Source organism: Truncatella angustata (genome assembly GCF_020726525.1).
Source record: "Truncatella angustata strain MPI-SDFR-AT-0073 chromosome Unknown BKA67scaffold_6, whole genome shotgun sequence".
Taxonomy (NCBI): domain Eukaryota; kingdom Fungi; phylum Ascomycota; class Sordariomycetes; order Amphisphaeriales; family Sporocadaceae; genus Truncatella; species Truncatella angustata.
In genome coordinates, this window is record NW_025763386.1 from 1561989 (window position 1) to 1579609 (window position 17621).

Sequence of the window (17621 nt, forward strand, 5' to 3'; positions counted from 1 at the left end):
TACTTGTACCTGAGAGCGCTAAATTTAGCGAGCTGATTGATCGCTGGGGATGTTCTGGGCCCTCCTATGAATAGGCCTGTCGCTTGACGTCACCCCAGCACAATACCCCAAGTTACCTTCTTACTATCTGTCCCCATGCATGAATTGACCCGAGAGCTTCAGTCTGAGACTTTACTGCTTGAACGCTGTATTTACTATCTGTCTCAGACGCATGGGCGGGGAGGTTCGGTATCCGGTGCGTTCAGGCTATATCGGCGACGAGGATATTCTGCATCCCAACAAGTGTTACGCCGTAAGAGTTGCTCAAGTCCCAACTCCGCCGCAGTCTCGACGGAATCATGGGCCTAACCTGAGTTACAGAACTAAGCCTGCTAAGTAAGGTTGGAGAGTGCCAGAGTGCCAGAGTGCCAGAGTGCCAGAAGTGCTAAATCCCAACCGAGGACCCCTGACTCGTTAGCGGTGTTCCCCCCTGCAGCAACCGCCGGCAGATCCCCCAATCTTTGATGCAACAAGAGACCTGTCGTGAATTTATGATGGGCATTCGATATTTGTCAATACTTCGCGCCTTGCTAGAGAAGCGGAGGTGCACATCCAAGAACTCTTCCGGCCGGCCATACCCGTGAGACCATTCACATACATACGGCACACTGCGAGAAGATGCGCTCGATATTTGTAACGACACTGGCTCTGGTTGGCGGGGCTCTGGCTCACGGCGACCACGTCCCATCGCAAAAGCCCATTGTGGCTGCCGACGCGGATTGGATGACGAAGCACATGGCCGGTATGTCGCCTCGCCTCTCCCATGGCTGTCCCTCTTCGACCTTTTGTTCCAGCCCGTGTGTGTCACGATAGTCGCGCACTGCCATACAAGGCGACAGAGGCCCTCCCGAGTGTGGAATTCACAACTGACAGCAACATCTAGAGGAACACCACATCTCCGAGTTCGACGCTTCGTCCTTTTTCTTGCTACACGACTACGATGCCGACGGCAAATGGGAACCCGAAGAGATCCTCAGGACGTACGGCTTGATGGACGACTCGAATAAGGACATTACACAACAGCGCCGGGCTGAGATCTCCCGGCAGATTCTCACGCTGCTCGACAGAGACGGTTCAGGCTTCGTGACGCGCGACGAGTTTGTTATCTTCATCAACGAGGGAAAGACCCTGCCCGATATGGCCACAGGGCCAGGACACCATGGGGACGACGAGTACGAGTACGAAATCCACCACTGGGAGAAGTACCATGACGAGAACACCAAGTTGGAGGATCTGACTCACCCCGAAGACATTGAGCATTTCAAGAAGCACGAGCTCATGGAGGAGGCCGAGGAGAAACTCGAGCGAATGAACCGTATGAGGATTGTCGAGGAGAACATCCCAGCCAAGTTCAGGAGGTCTGGATGAGTGTTCGTTCAGGAACATCTCGGTTGACGAATTGTACAATGACGCTGTATTATGAACATGACGACCCTTTATGTGTCCAGATTACCTCGTAATGTATACATCGAACACGCAATGCCATACTCCAGGTGCAAACGTCTTGACTTGCTCAACGTGTTCCACCGTTATATGTCTCATTAGGCCTTCAGAGGTGCAAAACCCGTCAAAAAGCTGCAGTATCTCGGCTTTCCTCTTCTCGATATCATTGACGCCTACATTCTCGTGCAAGTGTAGCCACGCCTTTCTACCCTCTCGCACAAGATTCCATGCATCCTGCCACGTCGGCTCGCTCGTGGGTAGGAACCCACCGTTGATGTGTAGGACCTCCACCGTATTCAAGCTTCTGACCTCGCCCTCATCTTCTTCCACGAGGTCTGAGTGGCGCATACTCGAATCGCTCGACTTGTAGCTCGAATTGCTACTCTTGGTTTTGATGCCGCTGTTACTGTCTGGATCGCCGTCGTCATTCATATCAAGCTCCCCTCCAAGCTTTCGCAGCTGGTCAATCCGCCGCTTTGCATTGACGTTGCTCTCGACAAAGACGGTGATCTGTGACGGTTGCGCGAGTATTGTCCGCATGTCGAGATTCTGGAGGTCCTCCCCCTCGATTACCCGAACGTCAAACCCATTGGGCGAAGCAGCTTGCTTGAGGCCGGCGACACTCCAAGGGTTCAGCTCCCAACACAAAACGTGCAGGCCGAGTTTGGCATACGAGAAGGTGAAATACCCGATGCCCGCGTACAGGTCCACGGCCCACCTGTTCTTCAGCGCCTTCTGGCTCATGACCCTGTTCTCGCGGCTCTGTGATGGAGATGGCTTGTGAAAATCTAGAAGGCGTGCCTTCTCCTTCACATTCCCGCGGCTGAACATAGTCCACCGCGGCGCCCATTTCTGGTAGATACCGTTCTGCGTCGTGGACACCCAGAAGGCTTTGTCAAGGTCCTCGGGCGTGATGCGCTTCGCAGCATCCAGCACAGCGGAAGGCCCAAAGTCCCCGTACAGGGTCCGCAGCCCGATGGGGCTCCGGAGGATGTTCTCCTCGGCGCCATCGCCGCTGTGCAGCGGTATGCCCTCGTTCGCTGCTAGGTGGGTGAGCTTGGCATGTCTGGACGGCTTGGGGATATTGGCTAGAATCCTCTCCCACAAATCTGCGGCGCCGCCGCTTGGAATGTGCTCAAGGACCGCCCTCCAAGCCTCGCTCGTGAAGGAGCCAGCCGGGAGCAGGACCATGGGCTCGTAGACGCTCCATCCCTTGGGGGCTTGGGCCACCAGTGCCTGGATATTGTGGTCCGCTAGCACGCCCTCTGGTAGCGATGCGAACCATGTGTTCAAGGCGACCTCGACGGCATTTGGGGGTTTCGCCTTCTTGGGTCTACTTGGCCGATCCCGCGCCTTGCTTGGGTGAGCCATGTTTTTTCAGGAGACGAGGTGGTCAATGGTGGGGTCGAGAAAACCGGTGATGAGGGGCAGAGCTCCAGTGCTCGACTTCGGCGCCGGATCCGGAGAATCCACAAACCAGATAGCCTCGTCGCAACTGGCCGTCTTCGTTCATACAGCTAAAGAAAAAAGAAAGAGAGAAAACCATGTCCGAAAGAAGGGCCAGGGTTGTTTCAACGGAGCCATTGGTAAGTCCAAAAAGGGTCGATCCTACGTGCGCGGCTGACAGTATTCCAGGACACCAAGGACTCCAAATGGCTCAAGCTAGTGAAGTCGGTCAATTCCCAAGCCTGGGAAGCTTCTCGAGAACGGCGCGGGAGATAGCTCTCAAGGCTGACTTCTATCTCTCGCATACAGAATCAACTATGAAGATGCGCATGGCAAAGCCCGCACGTGGGAGGCCATGAAGCGTCCCACTCGCCCGAAAAGCAGCGCCGTGGACGCCATCCAGATCCTTGCTATTCTAGAGAAATCTACCGGTCCTGAAGTCTTGCTAGAGAAGCAGTTTCGTCCTCCCACCGGAAAGGTCGTAGTCGAGTTCCCCGCTGGCATGGTGGACGAGGGCGAGACCCCGGAACAAGCTGCGGTCAGAGAGTTGAGAGAGGAGACGGGATATGTTGGCGAGGTGATTCAAGAGCAGGCTGACAGGCCGGTTCATTGGAACGGTAAGTTTATCAGGGTTTATCTTGCTACACCGAACGGTGATAACCTACCAGTGCGCTGACTGAAGTGCAGGTCCTGCATCGTCTAGCTCCTGTACCTATATGATCAGGATGAAAATCGACCTTAACAACGATCAAAACAAGAGCCCCAAGCCTGAGTTGGAAGAGGGGGAGATCATCGAGACTTTCTCGATACCACTCAAAGACCTGTACTCAGAGGTGAGGAAGCTCAGCGCAGAAGGCTATGCAATTGACGGAAAAGTTGGCTCTTTCGCCGAGGCACTGGAAACCGCGAGAGCATGGCAAGGGCAATAGTACGATAGAATAAAAGCCTCGCAGGGCTTTCGTCATCTCCGCACTACTTTGGAGTGGCTCGAGAACCTGTTGTTAATCACTTTGTAGAGGGTGATCCCAAGGATGATTCTCGCCATCCTCGCAGTATCGGAGATACCAAGCATGCATCTCATCTGAACCTTGGAATACGCGCCCTAGTCCAATCATGTCTCCTATCTCGGTATATCCCTTCGTCCGAAAATACGGACGCCGGCCATCTTTGTACTACCATACAGTCTCGGCCACGTTCAAAAATGTGATATTCTTTAGGAGTCAACGTCGCCCAAAATAGGTACAAAATACGTTTTTAGAAACTCATATTGAATCACATTTATATTGAGATGAGCCTCTTTTTTCTTCGTATTGTATTCCAAGCACACGCCCCACAGATCATCGTGGTGGCTAGCCCTGCATGCCAAGTGAGTGGTCCGAAGCCTAGCACCAACCAGGCTGTGTCACTCAGGAACGACAAGATACCAAGACTTCTTGTGTTGTTTCAGTGTGTTGCAGTATTCATCATCGTTTGTGGCTGCATCACTGTCCTGGTGCCTGGTTGTGCTGGCAACGCAAATGCCGAGAGCTAAGATGATCTGCACGGGACGACCTTACCCTGATCAAGGCTGGTATAATGTCACGTAACTTGACTCTGTGGGAAGTCTGTACAAAGCCATTTGCTATACCAGTTCTGCTTTACTATAATTCAAAGCCTGGGTGAGCAGGAGGCTATATCAATCAAGAGCTACAGATTTATACAAGACTAGTATGACTCTTCAGGCAGACGTTTCATGGGCAGGCAGGTCACGAGAGCTCAAGTGTGATACATGTGCTGGTTTTGATCAGGGTAAGCCTCCTGGTTAATGGTGAAAACTATAATAACCTTATGTTGAAGATGCTGGTTGTGCCTCCATATTCTCCACTATATTAGAACGCCAAGCCGGGATGGCTGGGATGACATACGCCAAGTTGCCATGTCATTACACCCGTTTCTGTCCATCTAACCGATTTCACGATTAACTTCAGCTGTTGATGGGTGGCTGTGTTGCAGCAAATTGTGGATCATGATTACTGGGGTTGCGATCGGTAAGGATTCCCGAAGTCATACAACATGTGGTCCAGCTTGACGTGACATTGAGTTGATCACCCGCTTCATTGACTGGATGATTCAAACGTTATTCGTAGACCGCCAGTGAAACTCCAGACTTCGCATTGCGCGTCAGGAAAGCCGTAACTTGATGATCTTCTTCAAGAACGACAGCACACATATACTGCGCCTCGGAGACCTGTAGCTTCACGGAATATAAAGACTCGCATCAAGAACAAACACAGGCAACTTGAATCATCATCATATCAACTCAAATATTCATTCATCAATTGTAATTCCAATATCATAACGAGAACAGCTATCACCGACAACTTCGCAATGCAGCCCACCATTAAGCTTTTCGCTATTCTCTCTCTCCAGCTTGCCTCAGTAGCTCTGGCCGAGAACAATGTCGAATCCGACGACGTGCCACAAGCATGCCGTAGCAACAACGACTGCCAGTCGGTGTTCACACTCTCCAGGAACTGTGACGAACAGACAGGAAACAACGACGGCTACGTGAACTGCGTCTGCAACTCGACCAACGCCCAATTCATCCTTAATTCGTGCGCGGCCTGCGTCGACCAAAACGAGCGGGGTGATGACCGCACTGATAACGGTAAGTAGAAGTATAGCTTATCCAAGCACATACCACGGTCGCTGACATATTCATTGTGGGAGCAGATGTCACTGACCTCATGAGGGACTGCGGATGGACCTACAGTCAAACCTCGCAGACTTCCACCGCCGGCAGCGCCAGTACAAGAACATCTTCCCCTGGGTCTTCTGTGACTCAGGTGACGACCATCACCAGCTCAGGCACCACCATCGTGAGCACCCAGACCACGGCCGCTGCGGCCACGACGACCTCGTCGCCCAATGCTGGGGCTGTGCCGACTGCCATGGCCGGTGGCGCGCTCGTAGGTGCTGCTGTTGCGGCTCTCGCTTGGATGTAAATGACAGCTGGAATGGAAGGCCATTGGTCTATTATTCGTGGTATTTTTGTGGTACTTTAGTTACATTAATGGGTTTTGAATGGTGCTTGATGCTTGCAGCGCTGGCGGCGGCGACGAAGTCACTCCTTCTGCATGAATGTGCATACGTGCTTGGCATCCTCTTTGAGCGATGTTTAGAATAGCATAGGTGGATAATAATGCTCGAATTCATGTCCTCTTAACGTTGCTGGCTGGTACACTAGTTAGAAAACTGTCTCTGTCTAGAGTCGAAACCCATGCCTTCGAAGCCTAGATCTTCGCATAATAATTGATAGCTCGACATGAGACATAATCTTGTATAAGCTATGAGCCACTGCGGCTCAACATGTTACATCTGCCTCACAATGCCGCGCTTAACTACTCACATGCCACGTTTAGCTCACAATGTCACATCTTCCTCACATTCCCAGTCAAGCTGGAAATTGCAACGAAAAAGAAATTGTAAAGCATCAGAGGCAACTGAAGTAAAAGTATCAGTGTCAATGATAAAGGTTCCAAAGATTGATGAAATTGCCGACAAGCAACCACTATTTGGCGGCGTTACACCGGATCCCACCCGGGCTGTACACCACGAAAAACGCACAAAAATCGCTGTCAGTCCCACCGAGTCAACCGAGTCGTGGAGGTGTATCCTGACCCCAGACATGAGGATTTATTTTTGCACACCATATGGTCCGCGTTGCTTCCCTCCCGCAAAGAATAGAATTCCCTCCCATTCCCTCCCGTAAAAAAGAGAATTCCCTTCCGTGAAGAAGAGAAGTATGTACGATGATACGCGTTTTGATAGCTCGCGCCGGGTTCCCTCGTCCCCCCGAACGATTTTTGAACCCGTTACCCTTGTGAGAGTACGCATAGAGCTAGACCGTCTTTGTCCTGATGGTTCAGAGGTGGCCAACTTGGAAAGTCGACAGAACCGTCGTTGGAGGCAGTTGGCTTCCTATCGCCGAAACCGAACCGAGTGAAAAGCTGTCAGGGCGCCGAGCTGGTGGATGGAGCTAGGAGGAGGGTAGTTCACATCAGACACGCATCGGCTATCGTAAGTATGGCTAAGGTGCAATGCCACGATCATACGACAACATAGACAAGGGTCAGGTCCGAAAGCTGAAGGAACCCACGACAGCTCCCCGGTCAATCTTGTGCTTACTGCCAGTTCTTCGCAAATGTGGTTGATGCCAGCAATGGTATGAAGAAGAAAGGGAAATTTTTTTTCAGAGCTCTGGAGCTCGAACCTTTATTTATATACACCTTGATGGGGGGTTACTGATTTCACGGAGCACTGCGGCCGGATTGGGATCAAAAACCGGCCCCACTTCTTGATCATAACTCGGACCTGCGGCATTCAAGATCAGTAACATTCAAGCAGAAAACGGTAATCAGGCACCCAATTTGGATTCCTGGTGTGAGTTCAACACCCAAACTCGCTCAAAACGGCTAAGTGGATCAGGGACAATTGAAGATCACACGTTCGGTTCTCAATCGATTGTCCATTTTTGTACAAGTCACCGTTGGCCCTGTTCATTTATCGCATTGCAATCAGATCAGTTGTTTTCCGAAGTCGCCTAGTGAGTTTCCCAACAATGGTAGCCACTTGCACACGCTATTCCCGACTGATTTGCTAATGAAAATTGAGCGAAACACATGATAGCTTCCTTGTGTGATAAATTGATGCCTATCAAATCAGGACACAGAGAGTTTTCAAGCCAGATTCATATCGGCCTTCCTGTCTGTATCTCTCGTCGTATGTTCAGCTGTGATACCTTCTAGCCCGGTACCAAACGCTGACCTAGCAATGCGCTCTATCAGCAGCGTATCTGGCACCCAAGGTAGCTGGCTCGTAATTGGTTTCAACCGTATGAAAATCAACATTGTCCATAAGAACGTGGCCATTACCAAACCCATGATAAAGCCACCTGCTTCAGTGTTAAGGAAATCGAATCTGTTGTTACGGACAAACGTTGAGCTAATACTAGATCCCGCTTCCTCCGTGTCACTTTTTGGTTTAATTACCGACTGTGTATCCCTTTTGGTAACTGACGGGTCGGCATGTCCTACTCGTCGTCGCAGACACTCATTGCTAGCTTCTGCACAGAACCCCTCGTTGCTCGTCGATGGGGCCGTATTTTCTGCTATCCCATACGCTGATGTAACTTCACTCGATCGCCTGAATTTTGACCCAAACCACGAGTGATTTATGACTTCGTCAATAGTTAACCTCTCATTTGGGTCGTATTTGAATACTCTGGACAGGAGATTTCCGAGAATAAGCACCTCTGCGCGTGACAAACAATGAGTAACTGTGCTCATTATTTCGTCCATATTGCCGTCCTTTGAGGAAACTTTGCGTATTATGGGCTGTGCAATGACTGAATTTAACGCATCGGAAAATTCTTGTCTCTGGCATAAATCATGTCGTTGAGTCTGCAATCGGGCGAGAATGGTTTTGGATGACACTGGTTGAGAGAGGTCTTCAGTGATGGCAGGTTCACCTCCGAGGTTTGGGTCAAGGTCCATCGGCAGTTCACCCCTATGTGATGAACCTGGCCAAGAGCTCCGGTGAGGTTTAGGCAAAGATGCTAAGAAGCATTCCACCTTTGAAATAACATACGAGACGTCACTGTCGTCATTGTTGTCATGGACAAACATATCGAATACCCGCTGACCTGTACGTATTTCAGCTATTGAGGACCCCAGTGACCATATATCAGCCGCCCTAGTAATTCTGCGATTCAATAGTACTTCGGGGGCCGCGTGAGGAGATTGTATACCGATGTACAATGACGAATTTGTCATATAGAAGGTGGATGCAAAATTACTGATGCATACTTCGTGCATATTGGAGAATTGCCGAAGTCCTTGAGTATTTGTACTCTTGATTGTGCAATTTTGAATATTGATTAGTTCTCGCATCTCACATTCTGAAATGTCGTTGATCTCTTGGGTTATGCGGAAACGAATGGTTGACGGTGTAATGTTACCATGACACACACCCTGATTATGCAAGTATTGCAGACCATTGGCGAATTGAAGGCAAATCGACCTTACATGTTCGGGGTCGTCCAGATGAATTGAGGAGACTGAGGGACCAAGTAATTCCATGACCAAACATAGGTGTCGACCATACGCACCCTCGAGCCAGAAATGGTTGATGGGCCAACAGATATTGTGATCTTCGAGTTCACCGCATTCACGTCGATATTTTGCCATTTGTGCGATGATATGATCTCCGCTGCCCTCTGCTGAATGGATGACATCTATTACCCTGACTGCCTTCCATCTCTCTTTCTCATCAATCTGATCATAGCAGAGCCACACTGTGCCTCCTCTGCCTTTTCCGAGTTTGTCGACTATTCTGTAGTGACCGTTGACAATTCGACCAACACTGACTGTCTGGCTTATCTGAGTTTGGTGGCTTTCATGTGACACTGTCCGTGCCAAATCGTGACCGACGACTCCAGTCAACCCTCGGTCGATCATGGTGAAGATCATGAATATAGTAATAGCGTAAGTAAGTATTCCAAGCGTCGCGACACCTAAAAGGCGTTCCCATGATTGAACACATATACATGTCGCTCCAACTGCAACAATCGTCTGATTCCGATGAGTAGTGACCAAGAAAGCTCCCTGCGGCTCACAAACTCGGCCGGATGCAGCATACACAACGTCGCACAGTTTCAATGCTAGCCTAGCCTCGGATTGAATCTACAATTTGCTTTATGCGCGCAACTATGGCTGAAATTGTCCCGAGACACATGCTCTTTGTTACCCTGGAATCCAGACCTCATTCCTCACTCGTGCTCATGCAAAACCTCAATTCTTTGGCTTAGCCGGGTAGATCACCTCGAACCTTTCACAGAGTACCATACTTTCATCGTTGAACTCATGTCCATTCTCTTGCCGGCCGTAGAACCACATGTGGCCCTTACGATAATCTTCGTAATCACCTTCTGCCTCTGCAAGCGCAAAATCCTCTGCCACGTCCTTGAATTTGCACCGCACGAACGATGTGGTGCGCATGACAGCTGCTGGCTGGTCTTTGCCGTTCAGTATGACGGAGCAATCGCCAACGTCCCAATATTGCGGATCGGGAATGGGCCACGATGTTGTCGCTGATTTCTTGCCTTCGATGGCGAGTTGCAGCCTTTGATCACTCAACGCAGGGTTGTCCCCTCCGAACTTGAACACGTCCTTTGGCGCAGGAAGGTCTTTCCCAAGCTCTCGAGACGCCTTCTTCATGAATGCGACAATATCCGCTTGGTTCGGATCCACCGACGACATTGCGATGGGATTGTAAGTAAGTGACGAGTCTTGAAAAGAAAGTTGGCGTTCTTTAGATGTAATTGCTGTATCTTGCAAGGTCAGAATTGCATACCATTCCTTATGCGTTAAATATGTGCAGTCACAAGCGACGGTTTGATTCTACTCCCTCTCGTCTTCAGGATCTGATTGGTGATTCTCCAGCTCTGATCCACAAATGGTAACGTTTTACGCCGTGACGAAGCGCCACCGGCCTGAGTCACCGCCGTAACGCTTTCAACTGCAAGCTAACTTGTTTATTGCAACAAATTAGATTTTTTAAGACACCGTTACTATAATTCGTTGACGCAATGATGCATGATTCTATTTGCCAAATGCCATCCTCAAGCAGTCTATTTTAACCATTGTGTTTTAGCAATACATTGTCTTTGTAAGATCGCTCTCAGATATCAATTGGATATCTCAATCTAGAAATGGGTTCTTACAGTCTACTTTGTATTAAGTATATCCCAGCGATCGTAACAGCAGGTTTACTCAAAAACCTGCTGGCCTGACTGCATTTAGAACTCCATGGAAATGCCACAGTGTGATATAATTGTTGAACGTCTGCTTGTGATTCGAAGAACCTTTAAAAAAGCAAATCATATCGATTCACCTTACTTCATCGGTTCAGCGGTAGGAGATTGTCGAGACATGCCAAAATGACAGTCTAACCGTTGTCAAGATCCGGTACTCGGGTTAACTTTACTCATCGAGAAGAAATTGAACAATTTAGCTTTACTGCTGTGACCTCAGCCTCGGCTATTGCTGGGTCTTGGTACCGAATATAGCTTACGTTCCTCCAGCTTTGTACATAGCTAATGACTGGCGATTTCTTCCCGCACGGAAGGATCATATTTTTCTACCAAAGCGCAACCTCCTCGCTATTGCTCAACTTGTTACCGGCGGGGGATTTCTGGCCCATCAATTCATCCGTCTGCGCAGCGGGAAGATGGTAAAGCATACTATTTTTGTAGACATGTTTTCGAATCCGACCCCAGACTAGCCCCTAGATATGTGCCACATTTTCATGCACCTCGGTATTTAAATAATACTGTCTCAATGGTCGAGGTTGATAGTTGAGGTATCAACCATAGTACTGGCTATTGAAACTCAGCTCTCCCCGCCACTCTCTGAATCCACATGTTGGCCCAGCCTCCGTAGACTTCCTGTTTGGGCCAGCATGTCGGAATGGCGACATTGTAATAACTACCATAATTTATAGCAGCCGTCAGCTCTCGGAAGACTGTACGTACTTGAGGAGGCATGGAAACGCATGAGAGGCATGATATGGTGTTCAGAATCGGGCCGTCATTCAGGTCAACAGGCTTAAGGCAAGCATTACGAAGGGTCGTAAGTAGCGCTTTGATTGAAATGGAGAATCGTTAGAGAAATATGAGGAGACGTGAATCAATGCTTGTTCGCATATTTGCGGAAGTTCGTTCTTCTCGAAGATGTGCTGCAACGGCACACCGGAGCAACTCGATGGTCATCTTCCTAATTTTGTATGGTTGTTATTTTGGAGATTAGATAGTCAGCAGTTCGTCTTGCCAAAACGTGGTGATTGATTCGTACTTGGTATAGACGGATATCAAAATTGCCTTTCCCAAGTGGTGACCCCTGAACTAACTTCAAAACTGGCTACCACAGGCACCCTTGTCAATACTTGACAAGGATAGTTGAACAATGCCGGAACCCCAGTACTATGGGATGGAAGGTTGTTAACCGCAAGGCGGCAAGCGTCAGTTCTTTGTCAAATGATTTGATGCGCGAGAATAGATGTAACCCCCACGGGGAAAGCGTTGCCCCGCTGCGGTCTCTTCGGCATGCTAGCACATTATAGTGAACATCATACGATTTACTATTTAGTTTTTGTCACAGATCAAAATGAATTTAGAGAAGTTATCTATGTACGATTGATGGATAGCCGCTGGTGCTGGTTGTGCGTGTTTAGTTCGATACTGCGGACCACTCACTACCGCTTATGCTTTCTTTTTTATCAATAAGAGCAGCGCTACAAAGATAATACTTTTGTTAGCCCAACACAACGCGAGTACGTCTTGTTAGCGACGGAATGGCGGTGCTATACGACACTCAAATGTACCAGAGAGTTGAATTCCACGTTGGGACAGGCAGGTGCTGGATATCAGGATTGGAGGCACCCTAAATATATAGCCTTTTGACTAGACCAACCTAACCTTAGTATACAGTATCATACTATGGAATCAAAACAACTGGTCACCGGAATCTTGTGAGGGATCTAGAGAAAAACCTCATAAGAATGAGATAAGATAACGTGGGTACTCTGGCTGTACCGTTAAGGGTAAGACCCAAGGCAACTGCACAGCCCATGTGTCCTTCCGCCTGATGGATACCATCTCAGTCTGACAGATTTCTATGGCTTTATGTGGATGCAGCTCGGTCAGATTCGCTACGATAGGTAACAGGCCCGAAGATCGTGTCAGGGCGCAGTGCCAATAATCTCGAAAATCATAAAATAGAGTTTGCGACTATCTCCCACCTAGTTAGAGGGAGGTGATGAGCTTTCCAGCTTCTCCACCTCCTTTTCGACACCCTTGGAATCATGTGTCTCGGTTCATAACCAACAACCTGGATATTCAGGATGCTACGGCCCAGGTATCGAAGAAAAGGTTCAGCAATAAAAGGTAACGTTCTATCTCGCTGCCCGTCGCTATATGCGCGCACTCCATATGGACTCGAAGAAAGTCTCAAACTTTGCTTGCGACGCTTGCCGCTTAGGTAAACGAAAGGTGCGTCATCTATCTGAAGAGCATGACGGTGCTACGACGAACTTGCGGCCTAATCATATCCGCAGTGTGATGCTGTCAAACCCCAGTGTTCACGATGCGCCAAACAAGACAAACCCTGCACGTATCCAACTGAGGAACGACCCAAGAGGCAAGCTCACACTTTCTCATACTTTCTCATACCTTTTCATTCGTTCATGAATATAATCTAACACTAGTGGACCACGTGTAGGCGTAAGTACTGGGATGAGGACTATGTCGCCAGCCTCGAGAATCAGGTCAAGACCCTTCTAGCTGCCCTTGACGCCAAGAACGCAGGTAGCTCTACGTCCCCCGGAAATCTGGTGGAGCCTTCTTACTCCAAAACCGAATTGGCTTCCACCAGTGTTACTGATCATAACCGCTATAATGGCAACTACGGCGCAGACCCGGACACCTCGTCTCAGCGCGAAAAGTGCGAAGAGCCCGATGATAGATCTGTCACTGCCATGGAGGAACTAAGTGTCATGATGTGGCGGACGAATATCGGCGATGGCGTCACAATCATCAGTGATGCTGCAGCCGATGCACAGCACCGAGTCGATAGCTCAGAGCAAGTTGATCCCCAGGATTTTATACCACCGCCACCAAAAGTTCTGCTATATTGCCAAGACTCTGCCCTACTACACGAATTGACAACATTGTTTCTGGAAAACATCAACCAAGAGCAGCAGTTCACATCTTACAAGTCTACCGATTTTCTAAAAGGTTACCCATATCAAAGTTTTGGAGAAACCTTCCTACACAGTGCACTGTTGGCTACCGGTGCAGCGTTCTCTTCACGAGCCGATGCAAAAGAGATTGGCGACGCATTTGCTCATTTCGCAGAGAGTCTAATATTCCCTTGCTTTCGTCAGAGCCCCAATGTGAAAGTTGTCCAAGGGCTTTCTATCATGGCCTGGAGATCTCTGGCGCTTGGGAGAGATCATTTTGGGTGGATCTTTATATCGATGGCGGCCGGGTTATGCGTCCATTTGCGCCTTCATGTACTTGCACTCGAAGAATGCGAGGCAAGATCATGGCAGCCTCAAATGGAGGATATACGAACCTTTTGGATGTTTTACCTTATCGATCGGACGGCGATCTCGGTTTTAGGGAGGAATTGTGTGCTGCCTTGGCGTCGTGTAAACGTGCCGGACTTCGACGTTTCGTTCGATTCGAAAACGGCGGATATTGCGCAGATATCCTTCATGTGGCAATGCAAACTTTGGTATCTACATGATGAACAAATGGACCAGATGTATGTACAAGGAACCTTCAATCTAGATCTCGCTAACATAAAGCAGATTCACTTCGAAATTCGAAGCAATGCCTGCTGAACAACAAGCCTACCTGCTCGTTGCCACTCACGAAGCACTGAGTAACTTTTTCAAATCTCGCGACCGGCGTCTTGACCTTCGAGGCCAAGAGACAAGCAGGCATGTTTTGTTCTTCCACATGTCATATCAGATGGCTTCTTTGGTGACTCTGCCTCCGTTCCTAAGATGTTTCGCCATGTCGAAGGTGGACTCGAAAGGAGAGAGCACTGCCAATCCTAACTACATCATTTTGATTTTAAGATCACTTACCAGTGCCGCATCTATGATGATACGACTTGTACGGATGTACCGCGATGCCCACTCCGAGCAATGGAAGACTGCCAACCCAGTGATCATACATCATCTACTGAGCGCCGCAATAGTTCTGTTGATGAACGCTACCAGCCAGACAACATCGTTGAGATCACAGAGCACCCGATGGCTGAAAACATGCATGGAGCTTCTGGTTCACCTCAGTCAGCCATGGCCTAATCGAGCAAACAAAACTATAAAAGTCATTCGAGTGCTTGCTGATCGATGGGGTGTACTTGGAGCCTTGCCACACCAGTTCAGTTACCCAGTCGAACTCGCGGCATCGCCGAGCTCAAAATACTTCGCTCGAGCATCCTTTCCGACTACAAACACGTCGCATATCCCAGCAGGAACTACCAACCACTTTCAGCCCAATCCATATTCACTTCCCACTTTTAGCGGTACCGATATAAATTCTATGAGCACAATGACCTACTCGAGTTTTGATTTCACTGTGCCGACGACCCTCAATTTTGGACTGGAGACTCAGCAACAATTTGACGATATCTTTGCCGACGGTGGTAGCAACTGGGTGTTTAGCGGCGAACAAGATCTTAACAATTCGCTATGGGGCAACTGAAATGGGTATTGATCAACTAAGCGTACAACTTTAGTTCGGATATCATTTCAAAGATCAGTAACTAAATCAGTCGAGAGCTCCCTTGCAACTTCCTTTGCAACTGCACTTCTCACCAAACCTTTGACGTTGGTGTCAGTGCTCAGCCATAGGAGGTCAGGCCGGCTGTAGTGACCTGTACAATGTGCGAACATCTTTATCTTGGTGATTTCGTCGAGATCAAGGTCGGCATAGATGACACCTTCGGTTTTGGAGTCCAGATCCTCAGTTAATTTCCTGCCATCTGGTCCGAAAACCGCTGAAGTGCCACCACCAGCCGATGACATTAGCGCACCAGAGGCAGTACCCTGCTTTTGCACCCCCTCTTCTGTGATCAAAGCCGTGCTGTGAAGCACGAAGGCTGTGGATTCTATGGCATAGGTTGCCGACAATGTTCGACAGCCTTTTCCTAATTAGCCACCGAATCTCGGATATATAGAGGCTCAATGGTTCGGCATACCTTCTGCGGACATGGACCACAAATCGGATCCGCCTGTGTGGGGTGTCAAACTTGGCCATGCGGAGACGTGGATTTGCTCCTTCTGGGCCATCGTGTTGAACTTCAACAGTGGCTGGATGTGTTCCCAGCAAGAAAGCTGGCCGACACGAGCGAATGGCAGTTGTGCGACTGACGAGAGGCAATGGCCTGATGCATCTCCAAATATGGTGCGCTCCATATGGGTCGGTTTCATTTTACGGCGATGAACCTTGATCTCTCCGTCCGAACCGATAAGGACCTGCGAGATATACAGCGAATCATCGTCATTCTCAGAAAACCCAAGCGACACTGCGATACCGTTGTCGCGAGCGGCAGCCTTGATGGTTTCCATCTCGGGAGAGTCAATTTTCAGGCAGTTTTTAATATACTTGACATTCATCTCGAAGTCTACCAATCGTGTCCTTTTTGTCAAGTTTCAGCATCGGTGCAAATGTGGGAGGATTGCAGGCTTACCAGATCCAACATGGATAACCAGGAATGAAACATTCTGGGAACGCGATAAGCTGTGCCTTCTCTTCGGCGGCTTCTTTCATGAGTTTGACCACTTTCTTGACAGAGCCCTGTAGATCGAGCCAAACTGGCTCAGCCTGTGTAACAGCGACGCGGACCTTTGAGCTAGCCATGGTGAAGGAACCCCAATGATTATTTTCAAAGTTAGTAGAGCGGAATATATATTTTCGAGTTCGAGAAATCGAAATGCAAATATCCTTAGAGACTGCGAAGTGTTGTAACGCCCATCTACTCTATGCTTGATGTTCCATCGACCGTTTTTATAGCCTGCAACGTACTCTAAGCAGCATACGGTAGGACGACCCCGCAAATCAACGTATCGTGCCAACGCGGCATCATGATCTCCAACAAGAGCACTATTCCTACGCGGTATCTTACCGGGCAAATGAATCAATACCGTTATCGCTAACATGTTGTCCTGCTCCAAACTTGTAATTAGGAGATTGCGGATCCTACAACGTCCGCATTGATAAACCTCTATCTAGTCGGCCGCCCGGATTCATTAGCGGTGATCGCCCTGGGCCAAGTGACCGGCGCTGCACTTCCCCACATTCGATGGTGTCCGCGAAGAACGCATGTAAGTGTAGTTAACTATTCAGGTCGCAATCACCTTACAGCAGCAGGTTTTGCATGTCAATGATTTTGGGCACACGAGGTCTTCGCGTTTAAAAAATGACTTAAAAGTTTTAACGACAGCATCAAAACGTTAGAATCTTGTTGGCGCATTCAGTCCTTCGAAGTCTTGGTAATGGTGTATTAGCGTTTTTCTGTTTTGGTCCGGGTGGCAGAGATATGAATACTCAACTATTCAAGCACCGTGGGCAACTGAACGGGCTAAGCCGAGTCGCCTCACGGAATCGGAATCGGAATTCAAGAGAACGTTTGCACTAATACATGAACTCGGATGTGGGGATCGATTGCAGTTAGAAACTCACTTGATATCTTGAAGATGATCCCCATGCACACGAGGGTCATTGCTTATGAGGCGTGGATTGGCTATTGCGCAAGTTGCCATGCAAAATGACCGAAGACAGATTTTGACTAGATCATCACAATCCTCCATGCAAGCAATGACCCAATCAATCGTGGCATATACATTTTCGGATAATTCAACAATCCTGGCCGTTTCTAAAAAGGGTATTGGCTCACTAATCATGATCGTTATCCCGGCTTCATGTCAGGAAATTAACACATATTCATCAAACCATTGTGAAGCCATGTTTTGGATTACGTGAGGCCCATGCATAAGTGGCTCAATCAGCCTTGGCTACTACTTGTTCGTAATAAGCGACAGAAAAGCTGAAGACATGGGTAGCTCACAACGCCATCGTACTG

At 48.9% G+C, this 17621-nt stretch overlaps 8 protein-coding genes across 8 annotated transcripts; 4 read left to right on the forward strand and 4 right to left on the reverse strand.

The window, feature by feature from the left end:
- Positions 1-657: 657 nt before the first annotated feature.
- Positions 658-1407, forward strand: BKA67DRAFT_660714 (uncharacterized protein; the record flags this gene model as incomplete). The annotated part of the gene is made up of 2 exons (XM_046107673.1): positions 658-781; positions 923-1407. The coding sequence occupies 2 exons, from the start codon at positions 658-660 to the stop codon at positions 1405-1407; spliced, it is 609 nt and encodes a 202-aa protein (XP_045956213.1).
- An 81-nt stretch (positions 1408-1488) lies between these two features.
- On the reverse strand, positions 1489-2853 carry BKA67DRAFT_520882 (S-adenosyl-L-methionine-dependent methyltransferase; the record flags this gene model as incomplete). The annotated part of the gene is made up of 2 exons (XM_046098222.1): positions 1489-1797; positions 1969-2853. The coding sequence occupies 2 exons, from the start codon at positions 2851-2853 to the stop codon at positions 1489-1491; spliced, it is 1194 nt and encodes a 397-aa protein (XP_045956214.1).
- A 128-nt stretch (positions 2854-2981) lies between these two features.
- On the forward strand, positions 2982-3859 carry BKA67DRAFT_342090 (NUDIX hydrolase domain-like protein; the record flags this gene model as incomplete). Its single annotated transcript, XM_046096307.1, has 4 exons — positions 2982-3068; positions 3118-3152; positions 3238-3545; positions 3616-3859. Exons 1-4 carry the CDS (start codon positions 3027-3029, stop codon positions 3855-3857), a joined length of 627 nt encoding a protein of 208 aa, XP_045956215.1. The 5' UTR covers positions 2982-3026.
- A 1436-nt stretch (positions 3860-5295) lies between these two features.
- BKA67DRAFT_537791 (uncharacterized protein) lies at positions 5296-5912 on the forward strand (the record flags this gene model as incomplete). Its single annotated transcript, XM_046100389.1, has 2 exons — positions 5296-5575; positions 5641-5912. The coding sequence occupies 2 exons, from the start codon at positions 5296-5298 to the stop codon at positions 5910-5912; spliced, it is 552 nt and encodes a 183-aa protein (XP_045956216.1).
- Positions 5913-9597: 3685 nt separating this feature from the next.
- On the reverse strand, positions 9598-10342 carry BKA67DRAFT_572460 (PUA-like domain-containing protein). Its single transcript, XM_046103282.1, has one exon. The coding sequence runs from the start codon at positions 10224-10226 to the stop codon at positions 9759-9761; it is 468 nt and encodes a 155-aa protein (XP_045956217.1). The 5' UTR covers positions 10227-10342; the 3' UTR covers positions 9598-9758.
- Positions 10343-11084: 742 nt separating this feature from the next.
- Positions 11085-12111, reverse strand: BKA67DRAFT_572461 (uncharacterized protein). The gene has a single exon (XM_046103283.1). The coding sequence runs from the start codon at positions 11510-11512 to the stop codon at positions 11348-11350; it is 165 nt and encodes a 54-aa protein (XP_045956218.1). The 5' UTR covers positions 11513-12111; the 3' UTR covers positions 11085-11347.
- A 998-nt stretch (positions 12112-13109) lies between these two features.
- On the forward strand, positions 13110-15241 carry BKA67DRAFT_660719 (uncharacterized protein; the record flags this gene model as incomplete). Its single annotated transcript, XM_046107674.1, has 3 exons — positions 13110-13136; positions 13231-14291; positions 14338-15241. The coding sequence occupies 3 exons, from the start codon at positions 13110-13112 to the stop codon at positions 15239-15241; spliced, it is 1992 nt and encodes a 663-aa protein (XP_045956219.1).
- A 47-nt stretch (positions 15242-15288) lies between these two features.
- On the reverse strand, positions 15289-16399 carry BKA67DRAFT_660720 (carbon-nitrogen hydrolase; the record flags this gene model as incomplete). The annotated part of the gene is made up of 3 exons (XM_046107675.1): positions 15289-15680; positions 15738-16177; positions 16230-16399. The coding sequence occupies 3 exons, from the start codon at positions 16397-16399 to the stop codon at positions 15289-15291; spliced, it is 1002 nt and encodes a 333-aa protein (XP_045956220.1).
- Between the last annotated feature and the right edge of the window lie 1222 nt (positions 16400-17621).

Excerpts from the sequence above, each read along its gene's own strand:
- BKA67DRAFT_572461 (XM_046103283.1), bottom strand. The coding sequence starts at position 11,512 with ATGCCTCCTCAAGTACGTACAGTCTTCCGAGAGCTGACGGCTGCTATA.
- BKA67DRAFT_572460 (XM_046103282.1), bottom strand. The coding sequence starts at position 10,226 with ATGTCGTCGGTGGATCCGAACCAAGCGGATATTGTCGCATTCATGAAG.